At 59.3% G+C, this 14,265-nt stretch overlaps 1 protein-coding gene across 1 annotated transcript in view; it reads right to left on the bottom strand.

Moving 5' to 3' along the window:
* The window catches only part of wbp4 (WW domain binding protein 4), a 76,968-nt gene extending 63,795 nt beyond the window's left edge, over positions 1–13,173 (bottom strand). Inside the window, exon 1 of the mRNA XM_038802791.1 lies at positions 13,071–13,173. Coding sequence (XP_038658719.1) covers positions 13,071–13,072 — 2 coding nt within the window. The 5' untranslated portion in view covers positions 13,073–13,173. The remainder of the gene's footprint in view (positions 1–13,070) is intronic.
* Between the last annotated feature and the right edge of the window lie 1,092 nt (positions 13,174–14,265).

Here is a 14,265-nt window from a genome sequence, read left to right as displayed (position 1 = left end):
TATTTCGAGGAACCCTAGGAGGCGATGGACTTTGTTAAGAAGCAAGGGCTCGAAGGTCTACGCTAGGGTTCTCTCGGAGGTGGCAGCCATTAGTCGACTTTCTCGAGGAAAATTAAAATGTCAGCAGCAGCAGCAATCCATGGGGTTGGGGGGGACGGGGGTGAATGCTTCATTGGGATGTTGTGGTAAGACTGGGTCGTGTGGGGTAATGTCTATTTAATTGTTATTGTATATTCTCTTTTTGCACTATGTTAATGTTCACTCTAGTTTGTTTTGTTATTATGGTTACTACTGTTTTATTATGAAATTCTGCAAAACCTTAATAAAAATACTTTTAAAAATATATATATTTAAATATATTGAATGAATGAAAATCGCTTATTGTCACAAGTAAGCTTCAAATGAAGTTACTGTGACAAGCCCCTAGTCGCCTGTTCGAGGAGGCTGGTATGGTATTGGTGCCAATTTTTCATTCCATCGCTTGCAAATTTAATTAGAAAAACACAACTTTTGTCAAGAAATTATCAGTCTTAGACTGGCTGTTACTATAGAAACGGGACTACTTGTCCTGGACAGACACCCAGTTTTTACCATAAAATTGGGGCTTTTGGCTAGTTGACGTCACTGGCCTTGCAGTCTCAAGCAACTTGCAAAATGTGAAATTTAAGAAAGAAATTAGAGTGTTAACTGGATTAACCCTTAGTGGGTTCCCAGCTATTTGTTGCACTGAAGTAATGCTTAATATGATTGTAGTTAATTATTCTTAATGAGTTCTCAATTAAACCTCTATCATCTCCCCTTCCTCTCATGGTGATAGCTGATTGGACATTTCTATCAGAAACCTGTGTGCCGTCAGTGGGACCGGAATATTCTGCCAGCGTGAGCAGCTGGTACTATTGCAAATTAATCACATACTTTACAAAGTTTTCTCTGATACAAAGGTAAGGTAATTGCTTATTCTTAACACTTATGAGCTAAACTAATGCAAGGAACATCTGTTGTTATGTTTTCCTTCTTGGTACCCACAATCTCATGTTAACCTTCCTTCTGCTGATAACAAATGCCAGCAGTCCAGCCAACCTTGAAGGTGTTGTGTGTGCTTAAACCCATGCATCGTTAGCTTTGTTCGTCCAAAATCCTCAAGATGCACCACTATGTCAGGTGAAGCTTAAGAATTGTCCCATGCTGCAATAACGTTAACAGTCCACTATAAGTTTTTATTTTTAAAATAAATTTAGATTACCCAATTATTTTTTCCAGTTAAAGGGCAATTTAGCATGGCCAACCCACCTACTCTGCACATTTTGGGTTGTGGGGGCGAAATCCACGCAGACACGGGGAGAATGTGCAAACTCCACACGGACAGTGACCCAGAGCCGGGATCGAACCTGGGACCTCAGCGCCGTGAGGCGGTTGTGCTAACCACTAGGCCACCGTGCTGCCCTGTCCACTACAAGTTTAATCAGAATTGTAAAAATTCGTCACTAAAGTAAACTAAAACTATTCATGTTGTATCAATTTCCCGGCACTTGTCCTTCCAAAAGGTAACGGTCATAAACTAGAAACATAGAAACAAGCGGTCATAAGCTAGAAACATAGAAAAGAGTAGGAGGAGGCCATTCGGCCCTTTGAGCCCGCTCTGCCATTCATTATCATGGCTGCTCATCCAACTCAATAGTCTAATCCTGCCTCCCCCCCCCCCCCCACCCCCCATATCGTTCGATCCCTTTGCCTCAAGTGTTATGTCTAACTGCTTGTTGAAAAACATACAATCTTTTGGCCTCAACTGCTTCCTGTGGTAACAAATTCCACAGGCCTACCACTCTCTATGTGAAGAAATTTCTCCTCATCTCTTTCCAAAATGGTCTACCCCATATCATCAGACTGTGACATCTGGTTCTGGACACACCCACCATCGGCAAGATCCTTCCTCGGGTGGTAATGAGTCCTGAAGTGGCAAGCTTTGGGGTGTCGGAGGACCCGGCAGTCCAGGAGGAGGAGGCCGACATCTTGGCCTTTGCTTCCCTGGTAGCCCGGCAACGAATACTGTTGGCATGGAGGGACTCAAAGCCCCCGAAGACCGAAGCATGGCCATCGGACATAGCAAACTTTCTCGGTCTAGAAAAGGTTAAGTTCGCCTTGAGAGGTTCATTATTGGGGTTCGCCCGGAGGTGGCAGCTATTCACTGACTTATTTGCTGAACATTAATCGTCGGGGGGGGGGGGGGGGCAGGGTAGAGTAGGGAGTGGTTTAGGCAGGTCCTTGCGCAAATGGAGTCGTGGTTTGCACTGTGTTTTATTTGTTTTTCCTTTTGTACAGAACTATACAATGTCATTGTTTTATCTGCCAAAAATCTCAATAAAATTGTTTATTTTAAAAAAAGAATTGCGGAAACTGGGATTTGAGAGTTGTCCATCTGTAGACAGTTACAGATAGAGAGAGGAGGTAATAGAGGCATTGGAACATAAAAATTATAACTTTAAATTCAAGGTGTGGTTAGAGAAGGAACCACTGATGAAATGGCTGATGGGCAAACAGGACTTGGTGTGAGTTGGGATATAGGAAACAAAATTTTATTGAGCTCAAGTTCATAAAGAGTAGAAGGGAAAGCATTGAAATGGTCAAGTCTGGAAGTAATAAAGGCATGGGTGAGGGATTCAACAGCAGATGGGCAAGGGCAGAGAAAGGTGATGTTACAGAAGTGAAGGGGATCAGGGGTTATGGGGTGATGGCAGGAGAATGGGGATGAGAAAAATATCAGCCATGATTGAATGGCAGAGCAGACTTGATGGGCCGAGTGGCCTAATTCTGCTCCTATGTCTTATGGTAACAGTTTTTGTGATGGGGTAGATATGGAATGAGTAGTTCAGCTCACAAGAGGTTGTGACCAGTGTCGTCCAGTCTCAAACAGAGACCAGGTACAGGGATGAAGTCAGTGGCGACAGAACAGACTTTGTTTCAAAGGTAAAATGTAATAGCTTTGCTCGTCCCGATATTTAATGATTCCAGAACAATCTCAATCATTCAAAAGCATGTAGAATCGGTAGAACTGTTCGGCATACATGTTTCTAAAGATCAAAATTGTTTACCAGAACTCAATTTCCAACAACAAATATGAGGAGCTTGTTTTAATATTTGTTCAACAGTGACTGTTAATGGAACTCTGCCCACATGCCATGACTAAGCCAGTTTCGATCTTTACTGAAAAGGACAACAGTACTTATCTAGGGAATCCAGGCAGGGCACTCCCTTCAGTAGCTAAATTAGCTCGGTTGGCTGGACAGCTGATGTGTGATGCAGAGCAAAGCCTATAGCATGGGTTCAATTCCTGTACCAGCTGAGGTTGTTCATGAAGGCCCCGCCTTCTCAACCATGCCCCTCACCCGAGATGTGGTGATTCTCAGCTTAAATCCCCACCAGTCAGCTCTCCCCCTCAAAGCCTATGGTCATCTAGGACTGTAGTGATTTTACTATCTGACACTAACCTAAGCTCCTGCTTAGCTTTATACATCATCGAGAGATGGAGTTTTTAAAAAACATAAACAAACAATGCCATTTTAAATACTGGTTGGACAAATGAAACTCAAGTTACTTTGATCAATAAATCCGTTATAGTGAAGGCCAAAGTAGGGGAGTTGGAGACAAGGCAAGGTATAACAAGTGTAGAAAATGAAAAAAGATACAATAGTTCTGAAAGAATTCAGATGACAGGTGTCGGCTGTAAAACCTCAAGACACTTTGACCAGTGTATTACTCAAACGTTTCACCCAAGTGCTCTTATTTGCGAGATGAACAAGGACAAATACAAGTTTATGATTCAACTAAATTTATTATTAAACACAGTAAAACAGTTAACCCCCTTAAATTATCCCAGCTTGTCAAAAAGAAAAAGTATTCGTACGGTCTAAAAGGCTTACGACAGATGAAGCCCTTGAACAGAACATAGAACATGGTGCAGGAGGCCATTCAGCCCATCGAGTCTGCACCAACCCACTTAAGCCCTCACTTCCACACTATTCCCGTAACCCAATAACTCCTAACCTTTTTGGACACAAAGGGCAATTTATCATGGCCAAGCCACCTAACCTGCACATCTTTGGACTGTGGGAGGAAATCGGAGCACCCAGAGGAAACCCACGCAGACACGGGGAGAACGTGCAGACTCCGCATAGACAGTGACCCAGCAGGGAATCAAACCTGGGACCCTGGAGCTGTGAAGCCACAATGCTATCCACTTGTGCTACCGTGCTGAAGAATGTGAAGAAAGTAGGAAGGAACTTAAGGTAGGAGTTAGGAATGCTAAAGGGGTCATGAAATGTTGTTGGCAAACAGGATTAAGGCAACTCCTAAGGCGTTTTATACATATGTAAAGAGCAAGAGGGTAGCCAGAGAAAGTGTTGGTCCATTCAAGAATATTGGAGGGAATCTATGTATGAAACCAGAGGAAATGAGAGAGATACTAACTGAATACTTTGCCTCAGTGTCCACCAAAGAGAAGGATTTGGTGGATGAGGACTATAGGGTCGAGTGTGTAGATATTCTTGAGTTCATGTTGATATTAATAAAAAGAGGCGTTGGGCATCTTAAAAAGCATTAAAGTAGGTAAGTCCTCAGGGCCTGATGGGATCTACCCCAGAATATGGAGGGAGGCAAGGGAGGAAATTGCCGGGGGCCTTGACAGTAATCTTTGTATCCTCATTAGCTACAGGTGAAGTTCCAGAGAACTGGAGAGTAGCCAATGTTGTTCCATTGTTTAACCTCATATGAACTGACCTGATTAATACTGCACCTCTATATGCTTCACCCGATGCCGGTGTCTATGTATTTACATTATGCACCTTGTGTTGCCCTATTACGTATTTTATCTTCATGTACTTAATGATCTGTTTGAGCTGCCTGCAGAAAAATACTTTTCACTGTACCTCGGTACACATGCCAATAAACAAATCCAACCCAAGAAGGACAGCAGGGATAATCCACGAAATTATAGGTCGGTGAGCCTTATGTCAGTGGTAGGGAAATTATTGGAAAAGATTCTTAGAGACAGGATTAACTCACATTTGGAACCAAATGCACTTATTAGTGATGGACAGCATGGCTTTGTGAAAGAGAGGTCATGCCTCACTAATTTGAGGAAGTGACCAAGATGATAGAGGAGGGAAAAGGCAGGTGATGTTGTATACATGGACTTCAGTAAAGCCTTTGACAAGGTACCTCATGGTAGACTGGTACAAAAGGCGAAGTCACATGGGATCAGAGGAGAGCTGGCAAGTTAGATACAGAACTGGCTTGGGCACAGAAGACAGTAGCAGTAGAATGGTGTTTTTCTGAACGGAAGGCTGTGACTAGCGGCGTTCCACAGGGATCAGTCCTGGGACCTTGGTTGTTTGTAGTGTATATAAATGATTCGGATAAAAATGTAGCTGGTTTGATTAAGTTCTCAGACGACATAAAAATTGATGGAGTTGCAGCTAGTGAAGAGGATTGCCAGAGGATACAGTAAGATATAAACTGGAGTTTAATCTGGACAAGTGTGAGGTAATGCACTTTGGAAGGTCCAAGGAATGTAGGAATGACACAGTAAATGGTAGAACTCTTGCAAGTATTGACAGGCAGAGAGATCTGGACGTGCATGTCCACTGATCACTAAACATGGCAATGCATGTGGATGAGGTGGTCAAGAATGCACAAGGCATGCTGGATTTCATCGGTCGGGGCATTGAATATTAATATTGGCAAGTCATGTTGCAGCTGTACAGGACCTTAGTTAGGCCTCATTGGGATAGTGTACACAATTCTGGTCGCCACACTACCAGAGGTTTGTGGATACTTTGGAGAGGGTACAGCACTGCCTGGGGAGGTGGTGGGAGCAGGTACAATAGTGGCATTTAAGGGGCATCTGGGCAAATATATGAATAGGGTAGGAATGGAAGGACACAGACTCCATAAGTGCAGGTGGTTTTAGTTTAGGCAGGTACCATGGTCGGCACAGGCTTGGAGGGCCGAAGGGCCTGTTCCTGTGCTGTATTATTCTTTGTAATAATTCCATGATTCTTAATACTATCCGTGTCAATGAACTCAGTCAAGACGTGGGTCCAACTCTGAGTCTTGGAGCCCTCGTCCGCAAAGGTGGGTCTCGTACACTGCTTCCTTCCGTCCTCTAGTCTCTCCCTGCTAGCTCAGCACAGACTCTTCACTAGGGAGGGTCCTGGGTGGATGATCTTTATCCCCTTCTTCATAACATTACAGAAAACTCCCTGGCCCTGCCGATTGCAACTCTGTAGGACACCAAGAACCCACCCCCAGGGTCCATCGCTTGGTACATCGTCCGCATGTGGCCTTACTCCATACATAGTTACGGCAGGACAATTGGGTGCCAGAACATTGAGCATTATCTGGGCAATTCACAACAATCTATCCATTTGAATGGGACTGATTATCTCCTGATATCTTGTTCAGAGAGCAGACCCAGAATTGTCCCAAATACCTGACTCTGTTCAGGAGCCAACCGTGGTTTAATTTGAAGGTCCGGTTTTATAAGGGGCCTAAAATTCAGGCCACAGCCCATTTTACCACGATACATGTCTTCGGAGACGGTGGGGGCGGGGGTGGGGTGGGGGGGGGGGGGGGGGAAGACGGATTGGGGGCGCGGGGGGAAGACAGAGTGGGGGCGCGGGGGGAAGACAGAGTGGGGGCGCGGGGGGGAAGACAGAGGGGGGCGCGGGGGGAAGACAGAGTGGGGGCGCGGGGGGGGGAAGACAGAGTGGGGGCGGGGGGGGGGAAGACAGAGTTGGGGGCGGGGGGGGAAGACAGAGTGGGGGCGGGGGGGGGAAGACAGAGTGGGGGCGGGGGGGGGGAAGACAGAGTGGGGGGGGAAGACAGAGTGGGGGGGAAGAACAGAGTGGGGGGGGGGAAGACAGAGTGGGGGGGGTGAAGGACAGAGTGGGGGGGGGAAAGACAGAGTGGGGGGGGAAGACAGAGTGGGGGGGGGAAGACAGCGGTGGGGGGGGGAAGACAGAGTGGGGGGGGGGAAGACAGAAGTGGGGGGGGGAAGACAGAGTGGGGGGGGGAAGACAGAGGGGGGGGGGGAAGACAGAGTGGGGGGGGGAAGACAGAGTGGGGGGGGGAAGACAGAGTGGGGGGGGGAAGACAGAGTGGGGGGGAGACAGAGTGGGGGGGGGAAGACAGAGTGGGGGGGGGGAAGACAGAGTGGGGGGGGGGGAAGACAGAGGGGGGGGGAAGACAGAGTGGGGGGGGGGAAGACAGAGGGGGGGGGGGAAGACAGAGTGGGGGGGGAAGGAAGCAGAGTGGGGGGGGAAGACAGAGTGGGGGGGGGAAAGAAGACAGAGTGGGGGGGGGGAAGACAGAGTGGGGGGGGGAAGACAGAGGGGGGGGGGAAGACAGAGTGGGGGGGGGAAGACAGAGTGGGGGGGGGGGAAGACAGAGTGGGGGGGGGACGGGGAAGACAGAGTGGGGGGGGAAGACAGAGTGGGGGGGGGGGAAGACAGAGGGGGGGGGGGAAGACGAAGGGGGGGGGGAAGACGAGTGGGGGGGGAGACAGAGTGGGGGGGGGAAGACAGAGGGGGGGGGAAGACAGAGTGGGGGGGGGAAGACAGAGTGGGGGGGGGAAGACAGAGTGGGGGGGGGGGAAAAGACGGTGGGGGGGGGGGGAAAGACAGAGTGGGGGGGGGGAAGACAGAGTGGGGGGGGAAGACAGAGTGGGGGGGGGGGAAGAAGAGTGGGGGGGGAAGACAGGGGGGGGGGGGGAAGACAGAGTGGGGGGGGGAAAGGAAGACAGAGTGGGGGGGGGAAAAGACAGAGTGGGGGGGGGAAGACAGAGTGGGGGGGGGAAGACAGAGTGGGGGGGGGAAGACAGAGTGGGGGGGGAAGAGAGTGGGGGGGGGAAGACAGAGTGGGGGGGGAGACAGAGGGGGGGGGGGAGACAGAGTGGGGGGGGGAAGACAGAGTGGGGGGGGGAAGACAGAGTGGGGGGGGGAAGACAGAGTGGGGGGGGGAAGACGACAGAGTGGGGGGGGGGGAAGAAGAGTGAGTGGGGGGGGGAAAGACAGAGTGGGGGGGGAAGACAGAGTGGGGGGGGGAAGACAGAGTGGGGGGGGGAAGACGAGTGGGGGGGGAGGAAGACCGAGTGGGGGGGGGGAAGGACAGAGTGGGGGGGGGGGAAGACAGAGTGGGGGGGGAAGACAGAGTGGGGGGGGGAAGACAGAGTGGGGGGGGGAAGACAGAGTGGGGGGGGGAAGACAGAGTGGGGGGGGGAAGACAGAGAGGGGGGGGGGGGAAGGACAGAGTGGGGGGGGGAAGACAGAGTGGGGGGGGGAAGACAGAGTGGGGGGGAAGACAGAGGGGGGGGGTGAAGACAGAGTGGGGGGGGGAAGACAGAGTGGGGGGGGAAGACAGAGTGGGGGGGGAAGACAGAGGGGGGGGGGGAAGACAGAGTGGGGGGGGAAGACAGAGTGGGGGGGGAAGACAGAGTGGGGGGGGAAGACAGAGTGGGGGGGAAGACAGAGTGGGGGGGGAAGACAGAGTGGGGGGGGGGAAGACAGAGTGGGGGGGGGAAGACAGAGTGGGGGGGGGAAGACAGAGTGGGGGGGGAAGACAAGAGTGGGGGGGAAGACAGAGTGGGGGGGGGAAGACAGAGTGGGGGGGGGAAGACAGAGTGGGGGGGGGAAGACAGAGCGGGGGGGGGAAGACAGGGGGGGGGGGGGGAGACAGAGCGGGGGGGAGACAGAGCGGGGGGGGGAGACAGAGCGGGGGGGGGAGACAGAGCGGGGGGGAGACAGAGCGGGGGGGGGACAGAGCGGGGGGGAGACAGAGCGGGGGGGAGACAGAGGGGGGGGGAAGACAAGAGTGGGGGGGGGGAGACGGAGTGGGGGGGGGGAAGACAGAGTGGGGGGGGGAAGACAGAGTGGGGGGGGGAAGACAGAGTGGGGGGGGGGAAGACAGAGTGGGGGGGGGAAGGACAGAGTGGGGGGGGAAGACAGAGTGGGGGGGGAAGACAGAGTGGGGGGGAAGACAGAGTGGGGGGGGGGGGAAGACAGAGGGGGGGGGAAGACAGAGTGGGGGGGGGAAGACAGAGGGGGGGGGGAAGACAGAGTGGGGGGGGGGAAGACAGAGTGGGGGGGGGGGGAAGACAGAGGGGGGGGGGAAGACAGAGTGGGGGGGGGAAGGCAGAGTGGGGGGGAAGGCAGAGTGGTGGGGGGGAAGACAGAGTGGGGGGGGGGAAGACAGAGTGGGGGGGGGGAAGACAGAGTGGGGGGCGGGGGGGGGGGAGACAGAGTGGGGGGGGGGGGAAGACAGAGTGGGGGCGGGGGGGGGAAGACAGAGTGGGGGCGGGGGGGGGGGGAAGACAGAGGGGGCGGGGGGGGGAAGACAGAGTGGGGGCGGGGGGGGAAGACAGAGTGGGGGCGGGGGGGGAAGACAGAGTGGGGCGGGGGGGGGGAGACAGAGTGGGGGCGGGGGGGGGGGAAGACAGAGTGGGGGGCGGGGGGGGGGAGGAGAGACGGAGTGGGGCCCGGGGGGGGGGGGGGGGGGGGGGAGAGAGACGGGTGTGGGGCCCGGGGGGGGGGGGGAGAGAGGGGGAGTGGGGCCCAGGAAGGGGGGGGGGGGGGAGAGAGGGGCGGGGGGGGAGAGAGAGAGGGGCCAGGGGGGGGGGGGGGGAGGAGAGAGGGGGGCCCGGGGGGGGCAGGGGGGGGGGGGGGGGGGGAGAAGAGGGGGGCCGGGGGGGGGCGAGAGAGGGGCCGGGGGGGGGGGGGGGGGGAGAGAGGAGAGGCGGGGGGGGGGGGGGGAGAGAGGGGCCGGGGGGGGGGGAGAGAGGCCGGGGGGGGGGGGGGGGGGGGGGGAGGGGGGGGAGAGAGGGGGGCGGGAAGGGGGGGGGGGGGGAGAGAGGGGCGGGGGGGGGGGGGGGGGGAGAGAGGGGCGGCGGAGGGGGGGGGGAGGAGAGAGGGGCGGGCGGGGGGGGGGGGGGGGGAAAGAGAGGGGCGGGGGGGGAAAGAGAGGGGGGGGGGGGAGGGGGAGAGAGGGGAGGGGGGGGGGGGGGGTTGAGAGGGGCGGGGGGGGGGGGGGTGAGAGGGGCCGGGGGGGGGGGGGGGGGGAAGGGAGAGGGGCCGGGGGGGGGGGGGGAAGAGGGGCGGGGGGGGGGGGGGGGGGGGGGGGAAAGAGGGGCCGGGGGGGGGGGGGGGGGGGGGGGAGGGGCCGGGGGGGGGGGGTGGGGGGGGGGGGGGGGGGGGGGGGGGGGGGGGGGGGGGGGGGGGGGGGGGGGGGGACGGGGGGGGGGGGGGGGGGGGGGGGGGGGGGGGGGGGGGGGGGGGGGGAAGAGGGGCCGGGCGGGGGGGGGGGGGGGGGGGGGAGGGCAGGGCGGGGGGGAGAGAGGGGCCGGGGGCCCGGGGGGGGGAGAGGGGCGGGGGGGGGGGGGGAAGAGAGGGGCCGGGGGGGGGGGGGTGGAAGAGAGGGGCGGGGGGGGGCGGGGGGGGGGAGAGGGGCCGGGGGGGGGGGGGGGGAAGAGAGGGGGCGGGGGGGGGGGGGGGGGGTGGAAAGAGGGGCCGGGGGGGGGGGGGGAGAGAGAGGGCGGGGGGGGGGGGGGCCGAGGGGGGGGGGGGGGGGGGGTGGAAGAGAGGGGCCGGGGGGGGGGGGGGGGGGGGGGGAAGAGAGGGGCCGGGGGGGGGGGGGGGGGGAAGAGAGAGGGGCCGGGGGGGGGGGGGGGGGCGAAGAGAGAGGGGCCGGGGGGGGGGGGGAAGAGAGAGGGGCGGGGGGGGGGGGGGGGAAGAGAGAGGGGGGCCCGGGGGGGGGGGGGGGGGAAGAGAGAGCGGGGGCCGGGGGGGGGGGGGGGGGGGGGGGGGAGGAGAGAGGGCCGGGGGGGGGGGGGAAGAGGGGCCGGGGGGGGGGGGAAGAGGGGCCGGGGGGGGGGGGGGGAGAGAGAGGGGGCGGAGGGGGGGGGGGGGGGGGGAGAAGAGAGGGGCCGGGGGGGGGGGGGGGGGGGAAAGAGAGGGGCCGGGCCGGGGGGGGGACAAAGAGAGGGGCGGGGGGGGAAAGAGGGGGGCCGGGGGGGGAGAGGGGAGGGGGGGAGAAGAGAGGGGCGGAGGAGGGGGGGGGGGGGAAGAGAGGGGCCGGGGGGGGGGGGGGGGGGCAAGAGAGGGGCCGGGGGGGGGGGGGGGGGGAGGAGAGAGGGGCCGGGGGGGGGGGGGGGGGGGAAAGAGAGGGGCCGGAGGGGGGGGGGGGGGGGGAGAGAGGGGCCGGGGGGGGGGGGGGGAAAGAGAGGGCCGGGCCGGGGGGGGGAAAAGAGAGAGGCCGGGGGGGGGAAAGAGAGGGGCCGGGGGGGGGGAAAGAGAGGGGCCGGGGGGGGGGAAAGAGAGGGGCGGGGGGGGGGAAAGAGAGGGGCCGGGGGGGGGAAAGAGAGGGGGGGGGGGGGGGGGAAGAAGAGAGGGGGGGGGGAGAAGAGAGGGGGGGGGGGGGAGAGAAGAGAGGGAAGAGAGGGGGGGGGGGGGAGAAGAGAGGGGGGGGGGGGAGAAGAGAGGGGGGGGGGGAGAAGAGGAGGGGGGGGGGGGGGAGAGAAGAGAGGGGGGGGGGGGGGGAGAAGAGAGGGGCGGGGGGGGGGAGAGAAGAGAGGGGCCGGGGGGGGGGGGAAGAGAATGGGGCCGGGGGGGGGGGGGGGGAGGTGAAGAGAGAGGGACGGGGGGGGGGGGGGGGAAGAGAGGGGCCGGGGGGGGGGGGGAAGAGAGGGGCCGGGGGGGGAGGGGGAAAGAGGGGGCCGGGGGGGGGGGGGGGGGGGGGGGAAAGAGAGGGGCCGGGGGGGGGGGGGGGAAGAGAGGGGGGGGGGGGGGGGGGGGGGGGGGACGAGAGGGGCCGGGGGGGGGGGGGGGGGAAGAGAGGGGCCGGGGGGGGGGGGGGGGGGAGAAGAGAGGGGCCGGGGGGGGGGGGAGAAGAGAGGGCCGGGGGGGGGGGGGGGGGAGAGGGGGCCGGGGGGGGGGGGGGGAGAGAGAGAGGGGCCGGGGGGGGGGGGGAAGAGAGGGGCCGGGGGGGGGGGGGGGAAAGAGAGGGGCCGGGGGGGGGGGGGGGGGGGAAAGAGAGGGGGGGGGGGGGGGGGGGAAGAGAGGGGGGGGGGGGGGGGGGGGAAATGAGAGGGGCCGGGGGGGGGGGGGGGGAAGAGAGGGGGGGGGGGGGGGGGGAGAAGAGAGGGGGGGGGGGGGGGGGGGAAGAGAGGGGCCGGGGGGGGGGGGGAAGAGAGGGGCCGGGGGGGAGAGAGGGGCCGGGGGGGAAGAGAGGGGCCGGGGGGGGGGGAAAGGGAGGGGCCGGGGGGGGGAAAGAGAGGGGCCGGGGGGGGGAAGAGAGGGGCCGAGGGGCGGGGGGGGGGGAAAGAGAGGGGCGGGGGGGGGGGGGGGAAGAGAGGGGCCGGGGGGGGGGGGGGAAGAGAGGGGCCGGGGGGGGGGGGGGGAAGAGAGGGGCGGGGGGGGGGGGGGGGAAGAGAGGGGCCGGGGGGGGGGGGGGGGGAAGAAGAGAGGGCCCGGGGGGGGGGGGGAAGAGAGAGAGAGAGGGGCCGGGGGGGGGGAAGAGGGGGGGGGAGAGGGGCCGGGGGGGGGAGAGGGGGGGAAGAGGGGGGGGAGAGGGGCCGGGGGGGGGGGGGAGAGGGGCCGGGGGGGGGGGGAGAGGGGCCGGGGGGGGGGGGGAGAGGGGCCGGGGGGGGGGGGGGAGAGGGGCCGGGGGGGGGGGGAGAGGGGCCGGGGGGGGGGGGAAAGAGAAGGGGGTGTGGGGCCGGGGGGGGGGGGGGGGAGAGGAGTCCGGGGGGGGGGGGGAGAGAAGGGAGAGTGGGGTCGGGGGGGGGGGGGGGGGGAGTGGGGCCGGGGGGGGAGCTGGGAGGGGTGTTCTGCTGTCTCCGGCTCCAGCGCCTTCTGGAACTTTCCAGTTCCATTGGCAGCTGAAACATGGCGGCAGGCTGCCGGGCAGAGTGATGGGGAGGCCCAGGGTCGCTGCGCAGCTCTGCACCGGCCGTTTGGCGAGGTCAGTCTCAGGCCCAATCCCGGTAAAACCATCTCAGAGATGGAGTTGCTGCGTTTACTCACATGGCTGCCGCCGGTTTCCACCCTCTGGCCCTGATCACCGACCTGCCAGTCCCACAGCCAATTCCTCCTCCAGACTGACGCCGTGCTCTGGCCCCGCCTCTTCCGATGACTCCCCTCAGTTAGGCCCGCCTCCCCTCGGTTGGCTCCTCCCTTCCACCATTCTCAGTGATTGGAGTGTTCACATGAAAGAGTTGCATTAATTTAAATAAAAACAAGAAATGTTGAAAAGCCTCAGCCTGCCTCTACAGAGAGAAAGAATCTCCTAAAATAAACATTTGAGTTACTCAATAAACCTCTTGTTACTACTGGACGAGTTTGAGTCTTCTTCAAAGAACAAAGAAAAGTACAGCACAGGAACAGGCCCTTCGGCCCTCTAGGTCTGTGCCGACCATGCTGCCCGTATAAACTAAAATCTTCTACACTTCCAGAGTCCGTATCCCTCTATTCCCACCCTATTCATGTATTTGTCAAGATGCTCCTTAAATGTCACTATCGTCCCTGCTTCCACCACCTCCTCTGGCAGCGAGTTCCAGACACCCACTACTCTCTGTGAAAAAAACGTGCCTTGTACATTGCCTCTAAACCTTGCCCTTCACAGCACCTTAAATCTATAAGATTCAGAAGACCTCAGTAACCAAGGTTTGAGTAACAAATATTACACTCCATAGTATGTCAAAATACACAGACAAGTGTAATCAAAGATAATACAGGAGCGTAATAAAAAATGGTACCAGGCGTGTTGGCTTTAAAAGGACTAGTTAACAGAGGTGGCATTGGAAGCTGAGAAGGCGTTCGACCGGGTAGATTGGGGGTACTTGATAGCAGGTCTGGAGGGGTTTGGGATTGGGTAAAGCTACTATATAAGGAGCAGAGGAACAGTGTCCGCACAAACAACACCAGCTCGAGATACTTTTCTCTCCACCGTGGGACTAGGCAGGGATGTCCTATGTCCCCCCTGCTGTTTGCACTCGCGATTGAGTTGTTGTCCATCACATTAAGAAGTTTGGGGGTATGGAAAGGAATAGTGCTGTGGGGGGAAGGGGGGTGGATAGAGCATAGGGTGTCCTTATATACCGATGACTTGCTGTTATACGTGTCGGAGCCGGGTGTGTCGAAAAGGGGAATATTGGAGCTGCTTCGAGTGTTTAGGTCTTTCTCGGGGTACAAGCTGAATCTAGACAAGAGTGAGTATTTT

This window comes from Scyliorhinus canicula, chromosome 7 (assembly GCF_902713615.1).
Source record: "Scyliorhinus canicula chromosome 7, sScyCan1.1, whole genome shotgun sequence".
Lineage (NCBI taxonomy): Eukaryota > Metazoa > Chordata > Chondrichthyes > Carcharhiniformes > Scyliorhinidae > Scyliorhinus > Scyliorhinus canicula.
Note: the sequence above shows the minus strand (reverse complement) of the source record. Positions and strands in the feature narration are given on the sequence as shown.